This window comes from Peromyscus leucopus, chromosome 4 (assembly GCF_004664715.2).
Source record: "Peromyscus leucopus breed LL Stock chromosome 4, UCI_PerLeu_2.1, whole genome shotgun sequence".
NCBI classification, from domain to species: Eukaryota; Metazoa; Chordata; class Mammalia; order Rodentia; family Cricetidae; genus Peromyscus; species Peromyscus leucopus.
This window is the reverse complement of record NC_051066.1, coordinates 107,408,084-107,435,810: the sequence shown is the minus strand read 5'-3', so window position 1 is coordinate 107,435,810 and position 27,727 is coordinate 107,408,084. Positions and strand designations below refer to the sequence as shown.

Genomic DNA, 27,727 nt, shown 5'->3' with positions numbered 1-27,727 from the left:
TAGAAATAAGAAAATTAAAGCAGGTTATAATAGCACAGGCCTTTAACTTGGGAGGCAGAGGCAGAGGCAGACGGTTCTCGAGTTTAAGGCCTGCCTGGTCTACAGAGTGAGTTCCAGGAGAGCTAGGACTACATAGAGAAACCCTGAATCAAACAAACAAACAAAATAAAATAAGAAAAAAGTAAATGTCCATACAAAGACAAGTACACAGGTCTTCAGCACTATTCATGACAGCCAGAAAAAAATGGGAACATCCAATGTCTATTAACTAATAAATACATAAATATGGTATATTCACATAATAGATCACTCAACAATAAAAAGAAATAATTCTGTAAACATTGCACTAAGTGACATGAACCTTGTCATGACAGATCATACTATATGATACCATATATATATGAAATGTTCAGAATAACCAAATCCATAGAGACAGGGGGAAAAAGCAGCTTTGGGAAGGATAAGGAGTAAAATGGAAAAGTGACAGCTAAAGGCTGCAAGGTTTCTTTCTAAAAAGATGAAAATATTCTGAAATTGAATTATAGGAATAGCTATAAAATTCTGTAAATATAAAACAAACCACTAAATTACATATTTTTTTTTCAAAGACAAGTGCTTGTGTATACCAGACTAGCCTCCAATTCACTATGAAGCAGAGAATGATCTAGAACTCCTGATCCTCCTGTCTCCATCCCAGGACTGGGATTATAGGCATTTACATACCCAGTTTATACAGTGCTGGAGATCATACACACTAGTACATACTCTACTAGCTGAACTACCTCTTCAGCCCCAAATTAAATACAGATAACTTTATACATTACATATCAATGAAACTGTTTAATATAAAACATATACCTAATAGGATTTTAGTCCCATGTTTCTTATTAGGTACATATTCCCTTACCTTGAAGCCACAGCCCAGCCTGGCAATCCAAACCTTTCATAGTCTCCTCCATAAATGTCTCGAACTAATTTGTCCACTTTGGTGCTATCCCCACGAGATGCCATTTCAAGAGCTTCTTCAAAAGTGCTACAGCCAGTAAGAAGACAGCAGAGACCAAAGAAAGTTCCTCCTCCAAGACTATGATTAAAAGCAAACAATGTAGTATTTTTAAAACACAGGAATGGGATGTTAAGACTTATGAACCCCAAAATGATATTCATGTATCAGTCTACTCTTGCCCCAATTAAATCATGCATGATACAAGTAAGTTTGCAAGAAGATAAATATAAGTGCCTCATGAACATAAAATGCATCTATCCACGCAAGCTAACAAAGTAGAAAATATATATAGCCCATCTCCCCGTACACATTCCCAGTACAGTTTACTCTTGCAGAGTATGAAAAGCCTCAGGTACACATAAGTAAGGCCAACATACCCAACATCATGTTGGCACCTACTTTCTGTCTCCAAGTTGAATGACCTCTGACGTCATTCAAACACCTGTCACTCTAACCCACCAGACTCCTCTATTGAAATCACTTTCTTCTCCAAACTACGCTCATTTGTTAGCTAATACTATTAGGTAGAGTTATTCAAATCCTCAGTTCCTTTTTTTCTTCAATCTTGGAACCTTAGCCAAAATATTCATTCTCTTCTTTCTCCAATCCTCCGTTTTCAAATCATTTTTCTAGTTATAATACCTCAACTTCTAGATCCATACTGTCTTTGTTATTTTTCTATTGCTGTGGTAAGATACCATGACCAAGACAACCTATAGAAGAAACAAGCTTATTTGGGGCATACAGTTTCAGTGCTAAGAGTTCATGATCATCATGGCAGAGTATGGCAGCAGGCAGGTAGGCACTGAAGCAGTAGCTGAGAGCTCACATCCTGAGACACAACCATGAGGCAGAAAGAGCTAACTGGAAATGGCTTGGGTTTCTGAAACCTCAAAGCCCACCCCCTGTAACAAATCTCCTACAATGAGGCCACCCTTCTTAATCCTTCCCAAACATTGCCATCAACTGGGGATCAAGCATTCAAATATATGAGCCTATGAGAAGGCATTCTCTCATTCTACCCTGGTCCCCATAGGCTTGTAGCCATATCATAATGCAAAATGCACTTAGTCCCCCTCCAAAAGTCCCCATAGTATTTCAATCTCAATACTATTTCGAAGTCCATCCATGTCTCTTCCAAGATTCAAGGCAATCAAATAACAAAACCCCATGTAAAAGCAAAAGCAAAAAAAGCATATCACATACCCACAACATACAATGCACAGAATATGTATTACCATTCCAAATGGAAGAAAGGGGGCATAGTGAGGAAATACTGGACCAAACCAAGATTGAAAAACAGCAGGGCAAACTCCAAATCCACTATCTCTGTCTGATGACAAAGGACTTAGATGGCTCTCCCCTTTTACACACTTCTCTCTCTTGGGCTGGTTCCACAGCCTGTCTGTAGCCCTCCTTAGCAGGTATCCCATGGCTCTGGCATCTCCAACATCTTGGGATCTCCAAGGCAATCCAGGTTTCACCTTCACAGCTTCACAAAATGGCCTTTCAGGGCCTCCATATCCCTACTCCCCTGACACATGCCTGGCCTCAAGTGGTTTCCCTTAATCATGAAGACTCCACAACCACTTTACTTATATATTCTTCTTGAGTCTAAAGCCAGAACCAAGTGGATAACTCCGCCAATTTGGGCTGCCTGCTTGGGAAGAGACCTGGCCCCTTCTTGAATTACATTTGCAACAGCTTTCCTTTGTTGTTGGTTTTTTGTTCTTGATGCTGGTGGTTTGTTTTGAGCAGAAAATTTCTCAGGCATTTCCTTCTTACAAGTTGAAAGCTTAGCTGGGCAGTCTTGCCCTGAGGGCACCCATCCCTTTTATTTTAGTTACCACCAGGTCTCACCTTATCTTTCAACAGAGGCCTTGGTTCCAACATTAAATCTCCTAATGCTATTTTTCCACTTCAAACTGTGCATTTTGTATGTTTTTGTTCCCTTATTCTTTTGCACTCTAGATCTGCATAACAGCTATTGCTAATAACCACATTACATAGTATTAGGCTGTCTTGAAATCTTCTCAGAAAATTAAGCCATTATTTTTCAATTTTGCCTCAGACAGCTTTTTAGGACAAGAGCAGAAAGCAGCCACATTCATGCCAAAATATCACAAGAATGATCTCTAGCCCAGCTGCTAATATTGTTCTCCTCTGAAACATTTTTTGTTTGGTTTTTTGTTTGTTTGAAACAGGGTCTCTCTATATCAGCATTTCTCAACCTGTGGGTTGTAACCCCTTTAAGAGTCAAATAACTCTTTCACAAGGGTCACCTAACACCATGGGAAAACACAGATATTTACATTACGATTCCTAACAGTAGCAAAATTAGCATAGAAAATAACGTTATGGTCAGGAGTCACTACAACATGAGGAACTGTACTAAAGGGTCAGACAGCATTAGGAAGGTTGAGAACCACTTCTATAGTTCTGACTGCCTGGAGCTCTGTAGACCAGGCTGGTCTTGAACTCAAGAGATCTGCCTGCCTCTGGCTCCTGAGTGCTGGGATTAAAGGCATGCGCCGCCACCACCTGACTGACTCCCTCTCTGAAACCTCTTGAACTGGGCATCCATAGTCAACACTGCTCTCTGAACTAGTCTTCCAAGCTCTTACTAGGTTGGCCCTATTCAGCCCTGCTTACAGCATTTAACCACTTTCCTAATCCAAAGTCCACATACCACAAGTCTGTCACACCAATAGCCCAGCCCATTCCTTGGTACCAACTTCTGTCCTAGTTACTTTTCTATTGCTGTGGTAAGACACCATGACCAAGACAACTTTTAGAAGCATTTACTGGGGGCTGATAATCAAGAGTCCATGACCATCATGGTGGGGAGCATGAAAGCAGATAGGCAGCTTTGATACTGGAGCAGTAGCTGAGAGCTCACATCTTGAAACACAACCATGAGACAGAAACTTGGGAATGCTGGGGTTTTTGAAACCTTAAAGCCCACACCCAGTAACACACCTCCTTTAACAAGGCTGCAACTCCTAATTCTTCCCAAACATTTCCACCAACTGGGAGCCAAGTATTAAAACATATGAGCCTATGGAGGCCACTCTCATTCAAACTATCACACACACCATCCCATGAATATCAATATCCCTTGCCCTGTGGCATCCCCTGGTCACCTTATACCATCTTCTGGTATAAATGCATGTATGCACATGCTAAAGCATGTACGCATGAATATATACAAAGTCTACAGGTTTCAAAGAAAGGATTTCTCTTCCAAAGGTCTACCTGGTTAACTTCAGCTACTTTATATATGCACACCATAAACTATGGATGCAATGAGTCTGTTGAGGCAACGCTTAATGAAACAATGATAACAAAAATCCTAAGCAAAAGAGATTAAAAGAGCTCATGATGTCAGAACGTTTAAAGAGAAGCAGCATGTGCTTGCATAGTGTCAAAAATTTAAATCTTTCACAAAATTTTAATGGATGCTATAGGTATAGTTCTGTGATACCTGAGAATTCAGTAAACCTGTATCAAGTATAAACAATGACTTATATGAAGGATTTACCTGGTGCCTGTGACCCTCTTATAATTATCTTTGGAATACACTGCTAAGATGCTAACTCCTGAACCGATGTTCACCAGAAGCAGAGGGTATGGATTTTTCAAATCAAATGGCAACTTCTGACATTTTTCAGAATCAGCAGGATTTTCAAAGTAATAGCATTGTGACCGTCCATTGAATCCAACTGAGTCAATGTACAAAATTCCTTTTATTAAGCAATCCAGTTCATCCAGTTTGTGAAGTTGAAGGTCACCTATCTGTAATAAAGTAAGAATGTGATCAGACTTTCTAATAAGCCAACAATTTTTTAAAATATGGTCTTCTGAAACAACGTCTCACTGTAACCTAAAGCTGGCCCCAAATCCTCTTACCCCATCTTTCTAAGTGCTAAGACTACAGGTGTGACCCACTACATCTGGCAACCAACAGAAAAATTTTAAATTCCACTTAAAAAGACATCTCTACCCTGAAGGAACCATAAAAGCATGCCCATGGATGTGTAGCAGTTATACGTAATTTGCAGCAGATCTGGAGAAGGGAAAAAGGAGGAGGGACCGCCAAGACAAACTCTAGTTCCACAGATCCAAAGAGTCACCATCCAAACCACTGCAACTGTGGGGCTGTGTGCCAAAGTCACAAGTGAGCAGCAGAAACAGAACCTCTGTTGAGAGGGACGGTGAAGCAGAGATGTAGTTGAGGCCATGGCTTATCAGAGTACCCAGCACCTAGTAACAATGGCAGAATCCATAAAGAGTGACATGCTGGGATGGAAAGATAGCTCATTTGGTAAAATTTTGCCATTTCCACACACTCAGAAAAAGCCGGGTGTGGTGGCACACACCTATAATCCAGTGCTGGGAAGGTATAGATAGGGGAATAGCTGGAGCTCTCTGTCCAGATGGCCTAGTCTAATCAAGAAGCCCATGTGGATAGCTCCTTAAGACCAACACTAAGGTGGACCTGGAGATCAACATCAAGTCTTTCTCAATAGCTCTCTAGCTCATCTTTGGAGTCAAGGTCTCTCTTACTGAAGCTAATATTTACTGACTACCTAGACTGGCTGGCCAGCCATCTCTATTCCCTGCACTAAGGCCACAGGCACACACTTGGCTTTCTCATGTGGGTGCTAAGGATTCAAACTCAGGTCCTCATGCTTGAGCAGTAGGCACTTTACCCACAGGGCCACTTCCTAACATCCTTCTTTCCATGTAGTTTTCATCATAACATGGGAACATGACAAGGAGAAACCCACTGGGAGACTCTCACAAAGGAGTACTTGCTATTCCACTCCTTACCTCAATTCACAAATAGAAAAGAAAACACTGAAAACCAGCAAATAAGAAAAATCAAGGAAAGAGCATAAAACCTGCTGGGCATGTTGACACACACCTTTAATCCCAGCACTCTAGAGGGCAGAGGCAGGTGGATCTCTGTGAGTTCAAGGCCAGCCTAGTCTATAGAGCGAGTTCCAGGACAGGCTCAAAGCTACATAGAGAAACCCCATCTGGGGGGGGAGGGGGGGAGAGAGAGGCAAAAATCAGAAAAGACATAAAAACAGTGTAAACTCAAGTTCCCTGGAAAAGCCAGGTACATGTTAGAGATTCTACATATGCTACCTGGTTAGTTCTTAATTGTTCTTTAGTCCTCTCAATAGCCATCACCAACCTTTAGACTTAACATCCCTTAGACCTTCAGCTAAAACCTTTGGAATGTATTGACAGACCACTACTTAAGCTTAAGAATGTCATTAGACAACATCTAAAACCTAGAGCACCTGCCGACTGACTTCTCCACCAACGTATTTGGAAAGGCCCTGCTTTATAGCTTTTGTTCTGCAACCTCTTCCACAAAAAGATGTCATTCACATCGTGCAGGGCAGCTCAAATTTGTGTTGCCAAGCCTGGCTGTTCGTATTTGGTTCAGAATAAACTTAATTCCTGTGAAGCAAGAGCTATGCTTTATGTTGACAAAGTTAAAGGAAAACCTGCCTCAGTCAAATATCCTCATGTGGTAACATGGAAAGAGGTTACTGAAGACATTTTAAGTCTGTGTACATTGCACCCTTAAGGCTTGTTAAGGTCTCACACCTTTGCCACATCAACCCTCAAAAGATCTAGCTCAAGACCTTGCAGTGTTCACAAAAGGAAAACAAAACCTAATGCCCAGTGGTATACTGGCCTTAAGAGTTTAGATATGGTTGAGAAACTTGGTTAGCAAGCATATCACAGGCTGGGGCTGTATTTGCCTAGTTTGTGCACCACAGCTCTGCTGTCAGCTCTAATGCCTAAAAAGAACCACTTTAAAAAAATTGGAGCGGGGGAGGATGGGGATTTAGCTCAGTGGTAGAGCACTTGCCTAGCAAGCACAAGGCCCTGGGTTTGGTCCTCAGCTCCAGAACAAAAAAAGAAAAAGACAAAATAACAAAAAAAAATTTTGTTTTTCTTCATTTTTCAAGACAGGGTAACAGCCCTGGCTGTCCTGGAATTCACTTTGTAAACCAGGCTGGCATTGAACTCACAGAGATCCCCCTGTCCCACCTCCTAAACGCTGGGATTAATGGTGTGTACCACCACTGGCCGATCACTTTTAAATTTTTATTTTAAATTTTATGTATATGAGATTTTGCCTGCATGTATGTATGTATGTATACATGTATATAGCAGGATCCCCTGGAACTGGAGTTACACATGGTTGTGAGCTCCATGTGGGTGCTAGAAATCAAACCTGGGTACTCTAGAGGAGCAGCCAGTGGTCTAAACCACTCAGCCATCTCCCCAGCCCCCCATACCCCCAAAAGTACACTTTTAACCAGACATGCTGGAAAATAACTGAGGTGGCAGAAGAGAAACTATGTGGTATACAGATTAGAAGCATTTTTGTGGCCAGATAGTGTGCATACACATGTGGAGATCAGAGGACAACTTGTTATTCCTCAGGTGACATCTACTTTTTTCCTGATTCTTCACTGGCCTGGAGTTTTCCATGGAAGCTGCCCAATGAGCCCCAGGGATCCATTTGTCTCTGCCTCCTTAGTGCTGGGAAAATATCCAGGTAGTTTGCTTCTGAGATGGGGTCTATGTATCCCTGACTGATCTGGAACTTGACATATAGACCAGGCTAACCCCAAACTCACAAGAGATCCGCCTGCCTCAGACTCCTGAGGACTGCTATGGTGATGTATTATGTCCTCAATATATTATGCACCCTAATAAAGTTTATCTGAGTATCAGAGGAAAAAGCCAGCCACTATAGTAAACATAGAGGTCAGACAATGATAGCACATACCTTTAATCCTATCACTCGGGAAACAGAGATCTGTCTGGGTCTCTGTGAGTTCAAGGCCACACTGGGAACAGAGCCAGGTGTGGTGGTACAGACATATCTTTAATCCCAGCACTAACCATAAAGGTCTGGAAATCTGTACAGACAGACATGAAGTGACAGAGCTGGGCAGGAAGACAAAGTGATGTAGCTGGGCAGAGAGAGGAAATGAGATGCAGAACAGAAAGGAATATAGGCGTGGGTATACAGGAAGTAGGTCTCTTTGGCTGAGGATCTCCAAGTGGTGAGAATATGGCTGGCTTCTTTCTGCTTCTCTAATCTCTCGGTTTTAACCCCAATATCTGGCTCCGGAGTTTTTTATTAATAAGACCATTTAGCAATTCGTCTACATACTGCTGAGATTAAAGGCATGGACCACCACAGCCAACTTAATTTTTACGTTTGTGTGTGTGTGTGCATTTCCAAGAAGACCACAAGTGGGATCATACACCCTGGCACTGGAAGTGCTGGCAGTTATGGGCTGTTTTAACACAGGTGCTGGGAATAGAACTCAGGTCCTTGCCAAGCTACTTCTCCAGCCCACACACAGCCTTTTAATGTGGGTTCTAACGAACGAACTAAGGTGCTCCAAACACTTTACTGAATGATTCATCTCCCTAGCCCAGGACTAAATTTTTAATTTTTATTTTTAACTCCTTAATGAGATGTAATAATGGTACTCCTCATAGACACTTACTGTGCTTATCCCATACTCAAAGTTTTCATACTAAAGAAATGGTAAAATGCTATGCTGATACACATCAACATATTTCAACCAGATAAGAAGCACACTACACAACAATTGCCAGATAGCTAACACCTGACTGTCACTAGCTTATATATAATGTTCATTTCCCTCAAGAATATTTAAGTTCCATTAAAAATAAAAATGATTCTACCACTTGTAATTGGCATCATTTTAAACAATAAAATTACCATAAATTGTATATAAGCTAAAAAATGCATACTGTGAGAAAATCCTGCTCAAATTTGTATGATCCACCTCCAGTGGCACAAAAGACAGTGTGGAGACTTGAGAAGTTTTTATCTTTGCCCATTTGAATAAAAGCAGGCATGTCATGAGTGGGAAAGCGTATAAAGTGCAGATTGCCTTTGCGTCCACACAGAGTCAGGTCCTTCAGCTCAAGGTGCACGTCCCGAATTCCTGTGGATCCATAAGCCACATTGGAGGTCAGGTACTTGCGAATGCTTTTCAGACTCTCCACTTCCTCCTTTTCTTCCTCAGCAGTGATGTCTTTAGGTTCAAAATAAACCAGCTTGACTAGGGTTCCACCAATATCCAAGCCAAACCATGGAAAAACTAAATGGGAAAGAAAAAAAAAATGTCAAAATACCTTTTTCTAAAAATAAAAGTTTATATTTACTTGACTAGTAACTTATTCCATAGGCTATGGTTTCTAAGGAATAAAATTCTAAACTAAAGGTTTTGGGGAGAAGAAATGTGAATCAAAAATATCAAAGTATTAGGACAAACTAACTTTTCTGTATGCCCAAACTATACTATAAAGTACTTAAAAGCTAACAAATAAGTTTCAAACCTGAAAAACAAAGACTGTGAATGAAAATCTTCACCCTGCCTCCTGCACAAAGGAGGGAGTGCTGAGACTTTACAGAGCTCTAGTACTCGCACAAGAGCAAGGCCAGCCCCAGCCCTACCCAAGACTCTCCAGGGTCAATTCCTCTCCGCACTACCCTGGGCTAGTTGTACAGGTTAGGGATAGAGTACTTACCCACTTATTGCAGGCCCTAGGTTCATTCTCTGGGTAGACAAAAAAGGGAAACACTGGCAACTTAAAAATAAAAGGCTTCAAAGGACTTTAAATCCAAGCTATCTGCTGCCCAAAAACACTTTAAAATTAAATAAATAGGGGTCAGAGAGAACACCCACTTGGTGGCTCAACTCACAACTGTACTTAACTACAGCCCCAGGGATCTGATATCCTCTCTTCTGGCCTCCATAGGCTCTAGGCACATGCCTGGTGCACAGACATACACGTAGGCAAAACCACCATACATATGAAAATTTTAATTAAATCAACAAATAACTAGTCAGTAGCTTCAGGAACATAAAGATAGACATATATGTGTCTTCCCAAACCTAAATCCAAAAATGACTAATAAAAGCTTAAGTTTACTAACATTCTTCCCTAAAATAATTCTGGAAAACACACACACACACACACACACACACACACACACACCTAGTCAGTGTCTATTCTGAAGCATCCAAAGGAACACTAATAAAGTTGGAAGCAGCTGTGAAGGTGAGAAAGCACACAGGGGCACTCTACTCGAGCATGAGGTGGAATGGCTGCCAGGATGACACAGGAGCAAGTTTCAGCAGCCATGTTGATATGGTCAGGAAATAGATTTGGAGAGACTCAACAGGCTACCACCAATTCCTCTCTACCATCACAAGAGTACTTCTCACCATCACAAAGGCAAACAATCTCTTCCCTGAGTACATGGACCAGAGACACAGAGTCAGGATGGCATCCAATTAGGTGCTGCCACCCAAAGGAAGGACAGCCTCCACACCTGTCATACATACATCCCATCTCCCCACTACACTCCATCCCAGGAGACAATAAACAGAATCTACAGCCACTGACAGATCAATAGCAATTCTCAAAAGTATCTGAGGAAATTGTTCAACAATAAGAAATAGTAAATGTCTTCAGACACATTGCATCTTTGAAAAACTAGAAACTAGAAACTACCAAAACTACAATTAATGCATGATTTTAAAAAGTAAACAGAACCAGATACTTATAAGTTTGTGTAAAACTAATGAACAGGAGCTGGAGGGATGGCCCAGTGGAAAAGAATGTACACTGCTCTTGCAAAGGACCAGAGTTCAGTTCCCAGCACTCACATCAGGCAGCTCACAACTGCATGTAACTACAGCTCCAAAAGAGTCAACACTCTTCTGGCCTCCTCTGGTATCCACAGTCACCTGCACATATTGACACACAAACATGCATACACATAATTTTAAAAGAAAATAAATCTTAAAAAAAAAAAAAAGATGAATAGTTTGTTCCTAATCATGGAGTGGGAAAATGCTTTCAACACTCATTCTAGGAAAAAAAAAAAGCAAAAACTTACCTCCGAAACTCAAAAACAAACTGAGTGAAAGAAGCCTTGCAGAAAAGGCTACATACTCTAGGAAATACACACTAATCACTTCTGCAGCTAGGAGGGAAAGCCAACTGTATGATCACACTGGTAAAGAGAAGAAAGACTTCAGAGGCACAGGTCAGTGGTGGCCCAAATCTTAAACTGTATGGTGGAGGAAATGTAAGAGTCCATAGAGCTACATAGTTTAAGTCAAACAAATACAGTTAACAGTAAGATGGAAGCGCAGACACACAAAGTAGAACACAAAACTAAGAAATCCTCCCGGAATGCCTCTCAAGTTTAAAAAAAAAAAGTTGGGCTGGGCAGTGGTGCACACCTTTGATCCCAGCACTCAGGAGGCAGAGGCAGGTGGATCTCTGTGAGTTCGAGGCCAGCCTGGTCTACAGAGTGAGTTCCAGGACGGGCTCCAAAGCTACACAGAGAAACACTGTCTCGAAAAAGCAAAAACCAAAAGAAAAAAAAAAATCTTACTGAAATTTCAGAAAACCCTAAGAACCAAAGTTTCTAGGAATAGACAGAAATTACACAAAGGTAAGCAGTGCTCTTCATCAGCAACATGAGTGTTAGAAGACAAAGGTACACACACAGGCTTCAAAGAAAGAAGGAAAAAGGTTTAGAAGTGTTATCTAGGCAACCGGCTTTCAAGCAGGAATCCAAAAGAAACTTTACACACAAGGACTCAAAGAGTCTCTGAATCACATAGATGCACAGCAGCATAATTTTACATTTCTAAGAGCTGTAAGAAAGATTTTAATCCATAAGCTATCAGCAGAGGAATAAATGCATGCTGACTTTAAGATCTAAAATACTTACACAATTTCAACAAAGGGCATCAAGGAGGAAAGGAGTAGGAAGTGAACGCAGCACGTCTGTATTGTAGGAAAAGGAAAGAGGACAAGACTGAGCAGCTGGAGACAAGAACAGAAAAGGGATGCTTTAAAACAAAACAAAACATGTAGTGGTAGTGCATAGCTGTAATCCTAGTACTCAGGAGGCAAAGGCAGGGGGATCATTGCAAGTTCAAGACCAGCATGGTTACGTGTCAAGTTCCAGGCCAGCTACCACTTCACAATGAGACCCCCATGTCAAACATAAGTAAAAGCAGCCCTGGAAGAGAAAAGGAACATAAGATTTTTCAAATAACTAGATACGGGCAATAAGTCTACTGTTTGGGAGTGGGGATAGCCTGGGAATCCAACCCAGGGCCTCACATACTGTGATGTACACAACCCACCACTTAGATACATTCCCTGCCCTAAAAGATTTTGCAGGTTTTCACCACAAACTGTTTAAGTAGATATGCTAACTAACATTAATGATTTAAACATACAATGGATATGAGTCAAAACATTACATAGGTCTCTGTAAACAGGAATAAAGAATTGCTGTGGGATGGTCTGTATGTCAAATCTGTTGCTCTGATTGGTCAATAAATAAAACACTGATTGGCCAGTGGCCAGGCAGGAAGTATAGGCGGGACTAACAGAGAGGAGAATTAAGGGAACAGGAAGGAAAAGAGAGTCACTGCCAGCCGCCACCATGACAAACAGCATGTAAAGATGCCGGTGAGCCACAAGCCACGTGGCAAGGTATAGATTTATAGAAATGGATTAATTTAAGCTATAAGAACAGTTAGCAAGAAGCCTGCCACGGCCATACAGTTTGTAAGCAATTAAGTCTCTGTGTTTACTTGGTTGGGTCTGAGTGGCTGTGGGACTGGTGGGTGACAAGAGATTTGTCCTAACTGTGAGCAAGGCAAGAAAACTAGCTACAAAGAATATTTTTATACACAGCTAAAAGCAAATTTTAAGCTGGGTAGGGTGGCACAAGCATGTAATTTTAGTGCTCAAGAGGCTGAAGCTGAAAGATGACTACTGTAGGACTTTTCTTTCCTGTTCACCAGTTCCCAAATAACCAACACAGATACTTAATTATAAATGCTCAGCTTAAACAAAAAAATTACTATTAATCTCAAAATATTTTACACTGGTATGGATTTTGGTTTATTGATACAAATTTAAAGTTATTTTTACTATACTACATGTATATTTCTACTCTTGTCTGGGGTATTGTGCTTATGCAACTCAATTAAAAATGTAATGTATAATTAAGAAATGCTGATTAATAGTCATCTATTATAGTCAAACAGTCATGTTAGGTATGTTTTCAAGGTCATACACAGATATATTTAGATAGATAGATAGATAGTCTTCAAATACTTCAAAGACCTACAGAATATGGCATTTAATATGTTTAATAACCTAAGGCTTTTCATGACAGTGAGACACATTTGCTCCTGCGGCACCAATCTACTTCAAAGAAGAGGATGAGCATCAAAGAAACTGAGTTTACTTTCTTTATGGCAAAAGCTAAAAAACTGCCCTTGCCTCAACTGCTGACAGTATACTGTCCAAACTGGACCAGCAGGATGCAAAAAAGGTGACAGCCAAACTTTGCCAAGACAAGGTAGGACAGTCCTTCAAAATTCCCTGCTTCTCAGAAATGTCTGTCAGATATACTAGGCCTGTTGGCAAAAGATGGGTACCCCAATGTTACAGAAGAACCCAAGGTGATGATCCAGGCAGCCTGATGTCCCTGCTGTTAGTAACATTTCACCTTTCTGGGGTCTTTGAGAGTTGAAGACTAGATAGTCATAGTTAAGTTCCCTTAGTTATAATAAAAGGTAAACTAGGTATAAAACTTTAGAGTCATAAAAATAAGATAATTTCTCTAAATTTGCCAAATACAAATGGACTGAATATTGTAACTGTAATTCTTACTTTATAACTGCTTTGTTGCCGGGCGGTGGTGGCGCACGCCTTTAATCCCAGTACTCGGGAGGCAGGGGCAGATGGATCTCTGTGAGTTCGAGGCCAGTCTGATCTACAAAGCGAGTTTCAGGAAAGGCGCAAAGCTACACAGAGAAACCCTGTCTCAAAAAAACAAAAAACAACCCCCCCCCAAAAAAAAAAACCTGCTTTGTTATATATAGTTTCACTATGTTAAGGTTTAAAACCTTCCTTTTTATTAGACAAAAGGGGAGAAATGCTGTGGAATAATCCTTCTGTACACTATAAATATATATTAGTCTCATTTGTTAAAAAGAACTGACTGGCTGGTAGCCAGGCAGGAAGTATAGGCAGCCAAACTGAGAATGCTGGGAGAAAGAAGGGTGTGAAGTCAGTGGAGTTGCCAAGAGACACAGAGGGAGCAAGACATGCTGAAGGACAGGTAAGGCCACAAGCCATGTGGCAATACATAGATTAATAGAAATGGGTTAATTTAAGTTGTTAGAACTAGTTAGTAATAAGCCTGAGCTATCAGCCGAGCATTTGTAATTAATATTAAGCCTCTGTGTTGGTTATCTGGGAACTGGCAGGTAGGATAGAAACTTCTACCTACAGACTACAAGTTCAAGGACAGCCTGAGCTACATAGTGTAAGATTATGTCATCAAATAAAAATATATGCATATAATGTCATATACAACTTCAAATGCTAGAAAAATAAAGAAAACTAGACCTAGAATAGGCAGAAGCAAGCCAGGCATAGTAATGCATGTCTGCAGTCACAGCACTCAGGAAGCTGAACAGGAATATTGCCACAATGTCCAGGCCAGCGACAGCTACAAAGCATAACTGTCAGAAAAACAAAAACCAAGAGCTGGAAAGATGACTCAATGGTTGGAGCACCTGCTGTACAAGAGGAGAATATGAATTAGTATCCCAGCACTCAGGTAAAAAGCTGGTTGTTGCTGCATGAGTGTCTATTCCCCCATCACTGTGGAGGGTAGAAACAGGATACTGAAGCTTGCTGGCCTCCAGCCTAGGTCCAAGTTCAGTGAGAGACTCTGTTTCAAAAGAAAAAAGCAGGGAGTGTAGAACAAGACACCTAGTATCTTCCTCTGGTCTCCATACTTTGTAGAGGCGCATGTAAGCACATGCATGCACACACACACACACACACACACACACACACACACACACCAAAAGGAAGATATAAATGAAAACAGAAAAAAATATCCTGCATGAAGCTACAGTATTGCTGATCAATAAACAAAATGAAGTCTTGGAAAAGCCATTAAAACAGGAAAAAGGCTTCTGAGTGCATGCATTTTGTAAGCCTACTAGCCCACTCCCATTCTTGAGACTGTCTTCTCTTTCTTAAACTGTCTCTATTTCTACTGACCTAAAATTAATAATAATAATAATAATAATAATAATAATAATAATAATAATAAACAGTACTCAAGAGGCAGAGGCAGGCAGATCTCTGAGTTTAAAGTCAATTTGGTTTACAAAGCAAGTTCCAGGTCAATCAGAGCTACACAAAGAAACTCTGTCTTTAAAAAGCAAACAAACAAAGCAAGCAAGGAAGGAATAACTGGGCTGGGAATATAGAGCTCAGTGGTAGAGTGCTTGCCTAAAATGCATGAGATTCTAAGTTCAATTTACAGCATAGGGGTGAGGGTGGGATATTCTAGTAACTATTAGCTTCATATGTATGGCTGGGTATGCACATGGGAGCCAGGAATCAACACTGAGTATCTAGCTCAATCATTTCTCCACCTTACTGTATGAGTCTCACTAAACCTAGAACTCAAACATTCGGGTATGCTGGCAGGCCCAGAGATCCTCTTGTCTCCACCTCTCTAACCTTAGTCCTATATCATGCTTTTAAGTGGGGGCCAGGGATACAAATCAGTTCCCCATCTCCGTACAAGCACCTTACAACTGAGCTATCCCCAGTCCTTAACTTTTCTCTATAAATTAATTAATTTACAAAGTCAAAGATGAAAAAGTTCATATGGAGAGACATTAAAATTAAGTATCTTTGTAACCAAAGTTTAAAAGGAACACGAAGATCAGCTAGTGGGGGGTAGGGGGGGAATCCATAAAAAGTTAGCTCAAGGGACAAAAGCTGACTCCATGGGTAAAGTACTTACTGTAAAAACATGAAGATACAAGCCTTAGTCCCCAGCACGCATGTAAGGAGCTGAGCACCTCAGCTCCCATCTACAAATCCAGCATTCCTAAAGATAAGTGGGAGGTGGAGACAGGAGAATCCTCAAAAATTCATAGGCCAGCTAGCAAACAAAGGGAACCTGTCTCAACCAAAATGGAAGACAAGCACCCAACCTCAAGACTGTCTTCTGACCTCCACCCCATGTCAGTCTACACATCTACACACATGTGCATATGCACACACACAAATCATATACAAAAGATTTTTGGTTTTGTTTTTTTCAAGACAGGGTTTCTCTATGTAGCTTTGGAACCTGTCCTGCAACTCACTCTGTAGCCCAGGCTGGCCTCGAACTCACAGAGCTCTGCCTGCCTCTGCCTCCCGAGTGCTGGGATTAAAGGTGTGCACCACCGCCAGGCCACAAAAGATTTTTAAATAGTTCATAATGAGGAAGAAAAAAAAAAACATGAAAATCAAAAGCACTGAGAATCACTGGGGGGAGGGGAGGAAAGGCAAGCCCTTTTGGTTCCAAACAAACCTGGGGACACTTAAAACACACCAGCTCCACTCGACCAACACCAATGTTCCCCAAAAGCCAAGGAACCTCTTTTCCTCTTTTCTAAATTAGTATCCACAAGCTACAAAAAAAGTTTTGTTTTCTAGACATTAATGAAATTTAAGGATATTCCATGATTGGCAATGAGTCCAAAATCACCAAGTTCCAAAGAGCTCCGTCATGTGCTACATCATACAAGGAGCCATCTTCAAAAAGCTTTCCCTCCACAATACTAAGGGGGACTCTGATCCCAGTGTTCCCATACTTCCCACACACCTGTACATTTTACCGTGTATATATTGCCAAAATGATGTTTTACTGTATGCCATTATATCTCAAACAATTTTTTAAAGATTCATTAAGCCTTATTTTTCCACCTGGAAATTGAAAGGAAGGGGAAGATAGCTCAGTAAATGAAGACTTACGCTCTGAAAGCACAACTCCCTAGATTGCACATTAAAAAAAAAACTCAGCATAGCCATACATGCATGTAACCTCAATATGAGGGGATAGAAACCAGTGAGTCCTCAGAATTCACCGCCCAGTCATCCCTGCTGATAGGGTAAGCTTCCTGTGGGTAAGAGACCCTGACTCAAGCAACCACACAGAAATAGTAGACATCTAAGTCCTGCTCAGGACCATGAGTACATTTTGAGCACATGCACCCCAATTCTCACTTGCACGCACCACACACACACACACTCTCCCTCACACAAAAACCCCTACCTCACTGAATAATGAGACCTAAATACCTAAGGCACGCTGTCTAACAACTACCTACAGCCAACTCCTGTAACTTATCCTGACTTCCACGTATGAATGACAGCACATGTGCCCAAACACATACAACACTGTTATTCTTCCAGATTTATTTTATTATTTCATGTTTATGGATGTTTTGCTTGAATGTGTATAGGTGAGCTTCATGTGTGCCTAGCGCCCTGAGAGTTCCAAAGAAGGCAGATTCTCTGGGGCTGGAGTTACAGACAGTTGTGAACCACCATGTGGGTGCTAGGAATCTAACCCAGACCCTCTGCAAAAGCAACAAATGCTCTTGACTGCTGAGCCAACTCTCCAGCCCAAATTAAATGTAATTTTAAAAATACTTTACATTTCTTACACAAGCCCCTCATCTCCCTTCTAATTCAGAAATCTAGGATGAAACCAGTCTGGAAACCACACTGTTCAAGCAACACATGGGCTAGAACATTACTATAAACCAGGATAACAAGTTATAAAACAAATTAGTTCCTACTAATTTCAACTGCCTTAGAAAAGTAATATAAGGCCGGGCATGTTGGTACATGCCTTTAATCCCAGCACTCAGGAGGCAGAGGTTCTAGGACAACTGGGGTTATATAGAAAGACCCTGTCTTTAAAAAGAAAGAAAAGTATTAAAGACAATAAAACAAGGGTTTATAACCTCTGATGGCTTTTCCAATAGAAATAAAGAATTATTTAGTTGTCAGTGAACTCTCTCAGAGCGAGGGGTAAAGTACACTCTTGGAAGGGTTCATCAGCCAACAAGCTGCATTCTCCATGTAGCAGGGTATCCTTGGGTAATACAGAAGATCAAATGGATGTAACTTTGTTTGAATCCTGGAGTGGTCTTGCTTGTAATCTTAGCACTCAGGAAGCTGAGGTGGGAGAATCACGAGTTCAAGGCTAGCCTGAGCTACACCTGAGACCATAACTCCAACAATAACAAAAAAAAAATTGTTTCTTCAGCAGGCTCATTATCTGAAACACAGTTTTTCATGATTTATCAGACAATCAGAGAAAGCAAAGAAAAGGAATAGGGTTAATATCAGACACCATATTAAAAAAATAAGTCAGAGGCTGTCAGGATAGCTCAGTGGGTACAGACACCTGCTTCCAAACCTGACCCAGTTCAATCCCCAGGACTCACCAAGTAGGAGAAAATCAATTCCCACAGGTTGTCCTCTGAACTCCCCATATGTCCCCTCACATGCACACATACAAATACCAACACACCAAAATAAGTAAATAAACATAAAAATAAGTAAATAAATGCCTGTGGTTTGTTTAAACTTGGGGGGAAAAAAAGAGGATGTAGTTCAGTGTGCAGAGTGCTTGCCTAACATGCAGAAAGCCTTGGGTTCAATCCCCAGCACCAGATAAAGCATACATAATGACAAAAATAATCCCAGCCTTCAGGAGGTAGAGGATCAGGTTCCAGCTCTTACAGCTAAGGATTAGCTTGGGAAACAAGAAACATGGTTCCTCCCAAAATAAATAAACCCGTTTGTTTGCCTAGTGCCTTCAAAAAAGTTCTGAGACAACTTGAATATAACATACACAGCCCAATGTTTTTCAGAATTGTCTGGATCTGAATGTCTTTTGTTTATAAGGCAGCTTTTTTTTTTTTTTTTTTTTTGGTCTTTTCAAGACAGTGTTCTGGGGGCTGGAGAGATGACTCAGAGGTTAAGAGCACTGGCTGCTCTTCCAAAGGTCATGAGTTCAATTCCCAGCAACCACATGGTAGCTCACAACCATCTGTAATGAAATCTGGTGCCCTCTTCTGGTGTGTGGGCAAAAATGCAGGCAGAACACTATACATAATAAATAAGTAAATCTTTAAAAATTCTTAAAAAAAAAAAAAAAAAGACCGTGTTCCTCTCTGTAACCCTGGTTGTCCTGGCACTCACTCTGCAGACCAAGCCAGCCTTCCAACACAGGGATCCACCTGACTCTATCTCCCAAGTGCTGTCAACTAAAAGCATGGACCACCACACCCGGCTAAGGCAGCTTCTTCAACACCTCTTCAGATTCTTTTTGTTTTGCTTTGTTTTGTTTTGAGACAGAGTTTCTTTGTGTAGCTGTCCTACAGAACTGATTCTGTAGACCAGACTCGCCTTAAACTGTCTGCCTCTGCCTCCCGAGTGCTAGGATTAAAGGCGTGAACCACCGCCTTTCCAATTCTTATTCTAGCCACTGAAATGGGCCCTGAAATCTGTTCTCTCTACATCATTCATATATGAGAATGTGCAAATACAAAGTAAAGTTCAAGTGTGTGCATGGGTGTAGTTCCTCAGAAGCCTTCTACTTTTTGAGACAGTGACTCTCATTGGCCTGAAACTTTGCCAAGTAGGCCAGGCTTAACTAGCCGATGAACTTCTAGGAATCTGCCTACATGGCCATCACTGTATTACAGGCACACGCCACTGCACCCAGCTTTTTACCTGGGTTCTGGTGATTTCAACTTGGGTCCTCATACTTCTGAAGCAAGCAATTTATAGACCGAGCCATCTCCCCAGCCCTGTAGGTTAATTTTTATGTTCAGTACTTGGTAGTGACAATTTTTTCCCTCAAGACAGCCTTGAACACAAAAGATCATGTTCGTGTTTGGCCTAAAGCAATGTAAAACAAACAAACAAACAAACAAAAATAGTAAGATGAACAATTCAGTAAAATAGAGCAGAAGCATAAAGGCTAAAATTCCTAAACTGCATTTATATTCCACCAGAGTAACCACTTGTCACTGGGCACCTTTTCTCTGATCAGTGAAACAGACTACCACCACATACCTCACAGGTGCTCTGAAGGCTGAAGTGTGCTGGACCCACACAATTGATCCTAAAAATACTCCAAATACTGTAACCAGTGGCCACAAACAACCATCTATAAATGTTAAGCCTCTAAAATTGACACTCATGTCAAATAATGTAATACAAGCCCACAAAAGAACTAATGTTTTTGTGTTGCTTAAAATCAGGTGCTTGGTGCACAGGCCTGTAATCTCAGCATTTGGGAGGTAGACAAGGGGATCAGGAGTTCAAGGCCATCCTGGACGACTGTCTCAAAACAACAAAACTCGGGTGCTTGGACTGGGGATATTATATATAGGCCAGTGGCAGAACATGTGCCAGCAGCATATACAAAGCCCTGTTCTCAAACCCACTATTGGAAGAAAGAAAATGAAAGTCTAAGAGGAGCATGGTAGTGGCGCATCTGTAACCCCAGCACTAAGGTGGCTGAAGCAGAAAGACTGTCCTGAGTATGAGGCTAATTTGGCTATAGAGCAACTCCCTGTCTTAAATAAAAAAGCAGGGCCTGCAGAGATGGCTCAGCAGGTAAGAGGACTGGCTGCTCTTCCAGAGGACCTGGGTTCAATTCCCAGCACCCACACAGCAGCTCACAACTGTCTGCAATCCAGCTCCAAGTGATGTTACACTCTCACACAGACATGCAAGCAGAACACCAACGCACATAAAAATAAATAATAATAATAAAAAAACAGGTACATCAGGGTCAGTGAGATGGCTCAGCGGGTGACTGCCCTCCATCCCCAGAACTAGGGTAAGTTGTCCTCTGGTACACACTACACACACACACACACACACACACACATTCACATGACATATAATAAAATAATTTAAATCATGTAAACATCATTACAACAGAAATAGCTTGAAAAGTTGCTTTCCTTTTTTCCTTCTTTTTTTAAAAAAAAGACAGGGTTTTAAACTTCAGATCCCTCTGTCTTCACCTCCCAAGCAGCCAATATTATCAAATCTCTTGTAAGGTGTGAATGAATATATATATCGAAAACTCCCCAAACTTTCCACGACAAAACAGAGCTCCATCCATTCACTCAAATCACCGATAAAAGCAACTGGGCAGTTGGGCTGGGCAGACTACTCAACACAGACCTCACAGGCCACTTTCCGTAACTCTCACAGCCTGCATTCGTCATACAGTAATCTGACAATCAGGTCTTAACCACATGTAAAATACAGCTATGCTGTGAAGTTCCCATCACCGTATCAGGACAACCGACACTTTAAGCAACAGTGATGGCTGCTGGACAAGTCTTGGAGGCCTTGAAGGGGAGAAAGTACACAAGGCAAAACACAACCACAAACTGGTAAAAGCGAGAAACCGATTCTCTACAAAGAGTAACTCCCTAGGCAAAAATGAGGAGCAAGTCGACACCCCTCCAAAGAAAAGGCCTTAATACACAGAATGCTACAGCGGAAACCGAAATTCCCGGGAACTGGAGGAAGGAAAAATGGGGGAAAACCTCTGGGTGCGAGATGACCTGAATTCTCTCGGGGAGAAAAGCAAGGAAGAGGCGTACCGAGCCGAGTCGAATTTTAGGCCCGTGGCGCTTCCAGGAGGGGACAGTTAACCATTTTTCTAGTGAGCTCGAAATCGCCTAATAAAAGGCTTAGTTTGTGAACGCGACTGGGGGGCCAAAGGGTCTGGGAGAGGAGGCGCCTCCTCGGGAAGAAAACGCCCCAGGAGGTGGGGAGAGGGGACGTGGCGGGGACCCCACGCGCGGGCACCGCTCGCGCGCAACAACGACGGCCAGCCGGGGCACTTACGCGGCCGCCTCTTCCGGAGGCCCTCGCCGCGCGGGCGGGCGGCCGAGGCGGTGCCGCTGAGGGAGCCAGGCCGCTCCCGTCTCACGCCCTCCGCCGCCCCGGACCCCGGCGGCGCCGCGCTACTCGCCCGGCGCCTGAGCGGCTCCCGCCTTCGCGCCTCGGCGTCCGCGGACGTCGACTCGCCGGCCGCGGCTGAGGTGGCGGCATCCCTGCCCTGGCGCTCCATGGGCGCGCCGAGCCGGCCCGCTCCCATCCGCAGCAGCCGCTGCTGCCGCCCGAGCCAGCCCCCCAGCGCCGCCTCGCTGTCTTCGCGCAGCCGGCTGAGCGCAGGCGCACGCGGGCTGCCGCCTCTTCCGTTGCGCCAACGTGCAGCGAGCCAATCCGAGCTGAGTGCCGGCGAGTGACAGGGCTGTCGTCCAATCGGCTGCCCGACTCGAGCCGAAGGGCCCGCGCTGCCACCCAATGACAGGCTTTCAGGACAACTAAGTGGAGCAGGTAGGGAGCGATGGCGGCGGCGCCCAGGCGATTCGGGTGAGGGGCGCCCCCTCCTGCGCATCCACGAGAACGGTGGCCGGTCGGCTCCTCTTCCTCCCTAGACCTCTCCCGGGACGTCGCCTAGTCTCTGCTCGCTGCCGGGTGCCGGCCCTCGTGAATCGCGCCTTCCTTCGGCCCGGTAGAGCCTCCGAAGCCATTAGTAGCCAGTGTTAGCAGAAGGAAGGACTTTGAGCCAAGACTAACCTTAGCTTTTGTCTCTGGGTCTGGGTCTGTAGCTGTAGTAGGGGCCCCACAACCATCCGTACTGTACGGGCACCGTCTCTTCCTTTGTGTTTGGGCTACTACCCTTCATTCCCGGTACCAGAAGGAATGAAAAGACTGGGGTTGGTCTCCATGGCAACTGGCGGGAGGAGGTGGATTCTAAATCCTTCGCTTACCTCCTGTCTGAAGGAGGCTGTGTGAACTGTGTGAAGGCCTGGAAGCTGGCGTGTGTGTGTGTGTGTGTGTGTGTGTGTGTGTTTTGCATGCGCGCGTGTGTGTGAGCTTTTTGCATGCCTGTGTCCCAGGTGCGTCCTAATGTTCGCTATGGGCAGAAAAGGCCAAGGGACTCACCGTAAGGGTCCCAGGAACCTAACCCCTGCCATTTGCAAAAATAGCAAGTGCTATTAATCACTGAACAGTAGCTCCAGCCCGCTGGTTTGTCTTTTTGCAGAAGACAGGGATCATGAGGTCCACTCATACCAAAGGCTCTTCCCAACATCCCCCACTACCAAAGGCTGCCTTGACCCCCGAAGTATCCCCACCCAGCTATACCCCTAAGAGAGTCCCTCAATTTTAAGTGACTGGGGCTTTCTCACAATTTCCTAGTGCCTTTTCCGAGAGGCGATAGTGTCCCCTGAGTAACAGCCCCCTTATCTTCACTTCCTCCATCATTAATAGTACCAGGCTGAGCTTCTTTTGTGCCTGTCGATTAATACTCCCATATTCACTCCAAACTAGTGCCCCACGGTGTAGGACTAACTCTGGAAACCGTATTTCGTAACTTGAAATTCCAGCTGCTGCAGGAAAACACTCCGTACAGATCTAACAAGAATCAAGAACACCCATAGCAGAGCTGGAGAGACTCATCAACAGTTAAGAGCAGAGGACCAGGATTTGGTTCCCAGCACCCACATGGCGCTCACAACCTTCAGTAACTCCAGGGGATTTCACTCTCCTAGCCCCTCTGGAGTACCAGGCACCCACATGGTGACACTAAGATGATGCATGCTGCCAAGACACCCTGTCTCTGTCCCATGTGTAGCCACCATGCCAGCCCAAAGCACTGGGCTAGGGCCTGAGAAGAGCTCCTTCTAGACTTTAGGCATCACCACTAGAATCTTCAGACATAATTGGAAGGAATTCTGAATTATGTGCAACCAATAAAGACAAGACGTAGATGAGACACAATAAGAGCCATCAAAGCCACACTACTGAACATAGCATGCCCCCTTCCTCCTGATCATCCAGCTGGTGGTGTTCATTGGATCTACAAGCCGGAAGTGCTTGCTATCACAGAGGAAACTGCATTCTTGCTTCCAGTGTTGTGTGCAGATTGGTTATCTGACTGTTGCCTCCATGCCTGGCTTCACACCTCCCCACTTGCTGATAAGGTTAAGGCCTTCTTAGCTAATCCGTCTACATTTGTGGTTGCTGCCCCTGTGGCAACAGCTATCGCTGCTGCTCTTGCTTCTGCGGCCTCACCCAAAACTGAAGCCAAGGGAGAGTCAGAGGAGTCAGGCATGGCTATGGGATTGTGACTAATTACAAAGTCTCGACCAATTCAGCCAGCTTTATTTGTAAATTATGGAAATCAAAGGCTTAGATTTGGGTGATGAGGCAATTATCTAAAAACACATAGATTTAAAAGATAACAAGAGAACTGGGGATACAGCCCCATTAGGGAGTGCTTGCTCAGTGTAGGGAGGGAAGCCTTGGATTCAGGCTCCCATCACGGGAGAAGGAGAAGGTAAGCTATTCTCTGCCTTTGTAATTAAAAGAAGGCACAGATTGGAGCCAAACGTGGTGGTCCGTGCCTGTAATTGCAGCACTCAGGAGGCTCCTAAGTTCAAGGCTACCCTGGGCTATAAGGAAGACCCTGTCTCAAGAAGAAAAGGAACAGCACAGATTGAAGTTTCCATAAATTACCAAAAACCCCAAGGTTTTTGAAACAGCCAATTTTTTTTTTTTTTTTTTTAACTACATGGTTCTGGTGGCCTCAAACTAAGTACAACAGGCTAGCCTTGAAATTGCAATGCTCCTGCCTCAGCCTCCTAGAGCTGGAGTGTGTGTGTACCACCACGCTCAACTTTGTCTCTTAAATATATTTCTCAACATTCACATTGTTGATATTTGTGAACTTGCTGACAATCTATGGCATCGTCAGATTTAATGACAACGAAATAGGATGTTTATAATCTTAAATCAAAAATGCAAATTGTTGGGCATGGTGGCACATAACCTGTAATCAATCCTGGCACTTGGGCAGCAGAGATGGGTAGATCTCTGTGAGTTTGAGGCCACCCTGGGCCACATAGTGACATCCTGTTTCAAAAAGAAAAGAAAAGAAACGAAACAAAGAATGTGTACTCTTAAGATTCTGTACTAAGTTCAGAGGCTGGGATCTATCTCAGTGGGACTTGCCTAATATTCCCAAGGCCCTGAATCCTCAGCACTGCAATTAGTAATTAGTTAAGTATTTTGTTTTTTTTTCTTCCTTTTTTTTTTTTTTTTTTTTTTTTTTTTTTTTTTTTTTTTACACAAGGTTTCTCTGTGTAGCGCTGGCTGTCCTAGAACTCACTCTGCAGCCCAGGCTGGCCCCGAACTCAGAGATCTGCCTGCCTCTGCCTCCCAAGAGCTGAAATCAAAGGGGTGCACCACCACTATCACTACCTGGCACTAATTAGTTAACTAAATTGAATAGGGCTGGACACAGTGGTGCACACCTAGAATCCTAGCACTTGGGAGGTGGAGGCAGGAGGATCAGAAGTTAAGGCAGGTAGTCTCCCTTATATAGCTGGAGGCCAGCCTTTTTGATATTAATGTAAAATATGATATTAATGTAAAATATGAGGAAGATGATGGCTACTTTGGGGGAAAGCAGAAAGGGAAACAGAGGCCTCTAGGAGATTAGTAACTTTTTTTTTGTTATTATTATGGGGGCATGTGCCTGTGCCATAGTGCCCACGTGGAAATCAGAGGATGATTTTATGGAGTCACTTCTCTCCATCTTTTATGTCCCAGGAATTAAACTCAGGTCATAGGCTTACAAGGCAGATGCTTTGCCCACTGACCTGTGAGACTGGTAATGTTTCTTGGTCTGAGTGGTTACATGTGTTTACTATGTAATATTTCATCAAGTGTTCATTTGTGATTTGTGTAATAGTCTCTGTGTTAACATTTTTAAAAAGAGAAGTTGAGTATTAGCAATGGAATAAACAAACCTATGATTAAGCATAGCTGTTTACCTCCAAAAAGTAAAATGAAATTAGCAAGTAAGAGCTGGGCAGTGGTGGCACATGCCTTTAATCCCAGCATTCAGGAGGCAGAGGTAGGAGGATCTCTGAGTTCCAGGACAGCCAGAACTTTACACAGAGAAATCCTGTCTTGAAGGAGAAAAAAAAAAAGACGCTTCCCTTCTCTGTGGGTAGGATGGGTTTTTTGGAGAGAACATTATTGTGGTTTTTATCACTCTCGGTCTCCCTTAGTTTTCTATTGTACAAGCCAGAGCAAGCAGCACTGGGCACTTGGTAAACACTGCAGAGGAACTGACCAAATTCCAAAAGAAGCGACTTGCTAAACTAGAGCTATTTCTGTGCTGAAACACCATATTAGTTGTTTATTGCTAGGTTAAAGGAATGTTTAAACAAACTGTCGGTGATTCCCAGTTTCTCTGAGTAAGGAAATTAGGAGTAACTTAGCTGGCAGGTTCAGTCTTAGGGTCTTTTAAAGGTACAGTTGGGCTGGAAAGATGACTCAGTGGTTAAGGGCATTTGTTGATCTTGCAGAGGACCAGGGTTCAGTTTCTAGCACCTATGTGGTAGTTCACAACCATCCATAACTAATTCCAGGATATAGAATACTCTTATGACCTCTCAGGCATCAGGCACGCCCATGGTACACAGACAGATGTGCAGGCAAAACACCCATACACATAAAATTAAGAAGAGTAAGTAAGTACTGTAGATGAAAACAGGCTGGCAAGGTAGTACTGGTGATTCACAGTGTGGGCCTCTCTAGGGTTGCTGAATTGCCCTCACAACATAGCAGCTGGCTTTCTCCAGAGCTAGTGTTCTGTGAGAAAACAGGCAGAGGTGACAGTGTCTTCTATGACATAGGCTGGGAGGTCATACTCCATTATCTATGCAATATCCTGTTACTAAACAGGCCAACTATATGGATTGGTATCCCACAAAACTACCAGCAAAGAGAGAACTCTTAGAAGCAACTTAGAGCCCACAGTCTGCCCTGGGCTTCCAATGAGTCACATCCTCATCTCTCTTCTAAGAGTGATGAGACAAACCTCTTAGTTTCCACTAAGTTTTCTTGCAGCTAAATTAGAGCATCATTGTAGAATAAAAGGTGATATTGTCTTAATTACTGTTTGTTAGAACCAAAGCAGCATTCTCCAAAACAGCAGTGTTGGGGACAATGTCCTAAACAGGACTTTGGCTTGGGTAAGCAGAAGCCTAAAGACCCTTATCTTTCTGCCCAAATAAGCCCTTCTCTCCATAAGTTTCCTTGGTCCTGCTGTTTTATCATAGCAATGGAAAAGTAATACAGGGTTGCTCGTCACTTCTAGACCCTTCTACAGATAGAATATATGCACACACAAATATTCATGTGTGTATGTGGTGGAGTGTATGTGTAAGCATGTACATGGGGACAGGGAGGCTGAAGTAGACCTTGGATGTCTTTCCTCAACTGAGCTCCACATTTGTTTGGTTTTTGAAACAGTCTCTCACTGAACCTGAAACTCACCGATTCAGCTTGGCTGGCCATCCAATGAACTTCAGAGATCCACCTGTCTTTACCTCAACCCCAAGGCAAGGCGGATAAAGACCCAGCACCATGTCCTGCTTTTTCTGTGTGTTCTAGGGATCTGAACTCGGGTCCTTATGCCTGCATGACAGGCACTTTACTGACTAGGCCATCTTGGAGGCCCCAGACTCCATTTTTGAATAGAAAAACACATCATAAACTTATGCTAGTGTTTCCCCATTCATTTTTATAGTTGCTGACTTTCACTATATTTGACTTTTATTTCTCTTTTATCTCACCCTAAACTTCAAGTTCTAA

General features: G+C 42.8%; 1 protein-coding gene across 3 annotated transcripts in view; it reads right to left on the bottom strand.

The window, feature by feature from the left end:
- The window catches only part of Pank2 (pantothenate kinase 2), a 36,187-nt gene extending 13,978 nt beyond the window's left edge, over positions 1-22,209 (bottom strand). The window contains exons 1-4 of one of the 3 annotated variants that reach the window (XM_028878602.2): positions 21,896-22,203; positions 8,834-9,186; positions 4,548-4,801; positions 908-1,084 (exon numbers count right to left, since the gene is read on the bottom strand). In XM_028878602.2, coding sequence (XP_028734435.1) covers positions 908-1,084; positions 4,548-4,801; positions 8,834-9,186; positions 21,896-22,148 — 1,037 coding nt within the window. In that variant the 5' untranslated portion in view covers positions 22,149-22,203. Of the gene's footprint in view, positions 1-907; positions 1,085-4,547; positions 4,802-8,833; positions 9,187-21,895 lie in introns of all 3 variants that reach the window. The other 2 variants (XM_028878603.2, XM_037205230.1) reach the window with 2 other exon arrangements.
- Between the last annotated feature and the right edge of the window lie 5,518 nt (positions 22,210-27,727).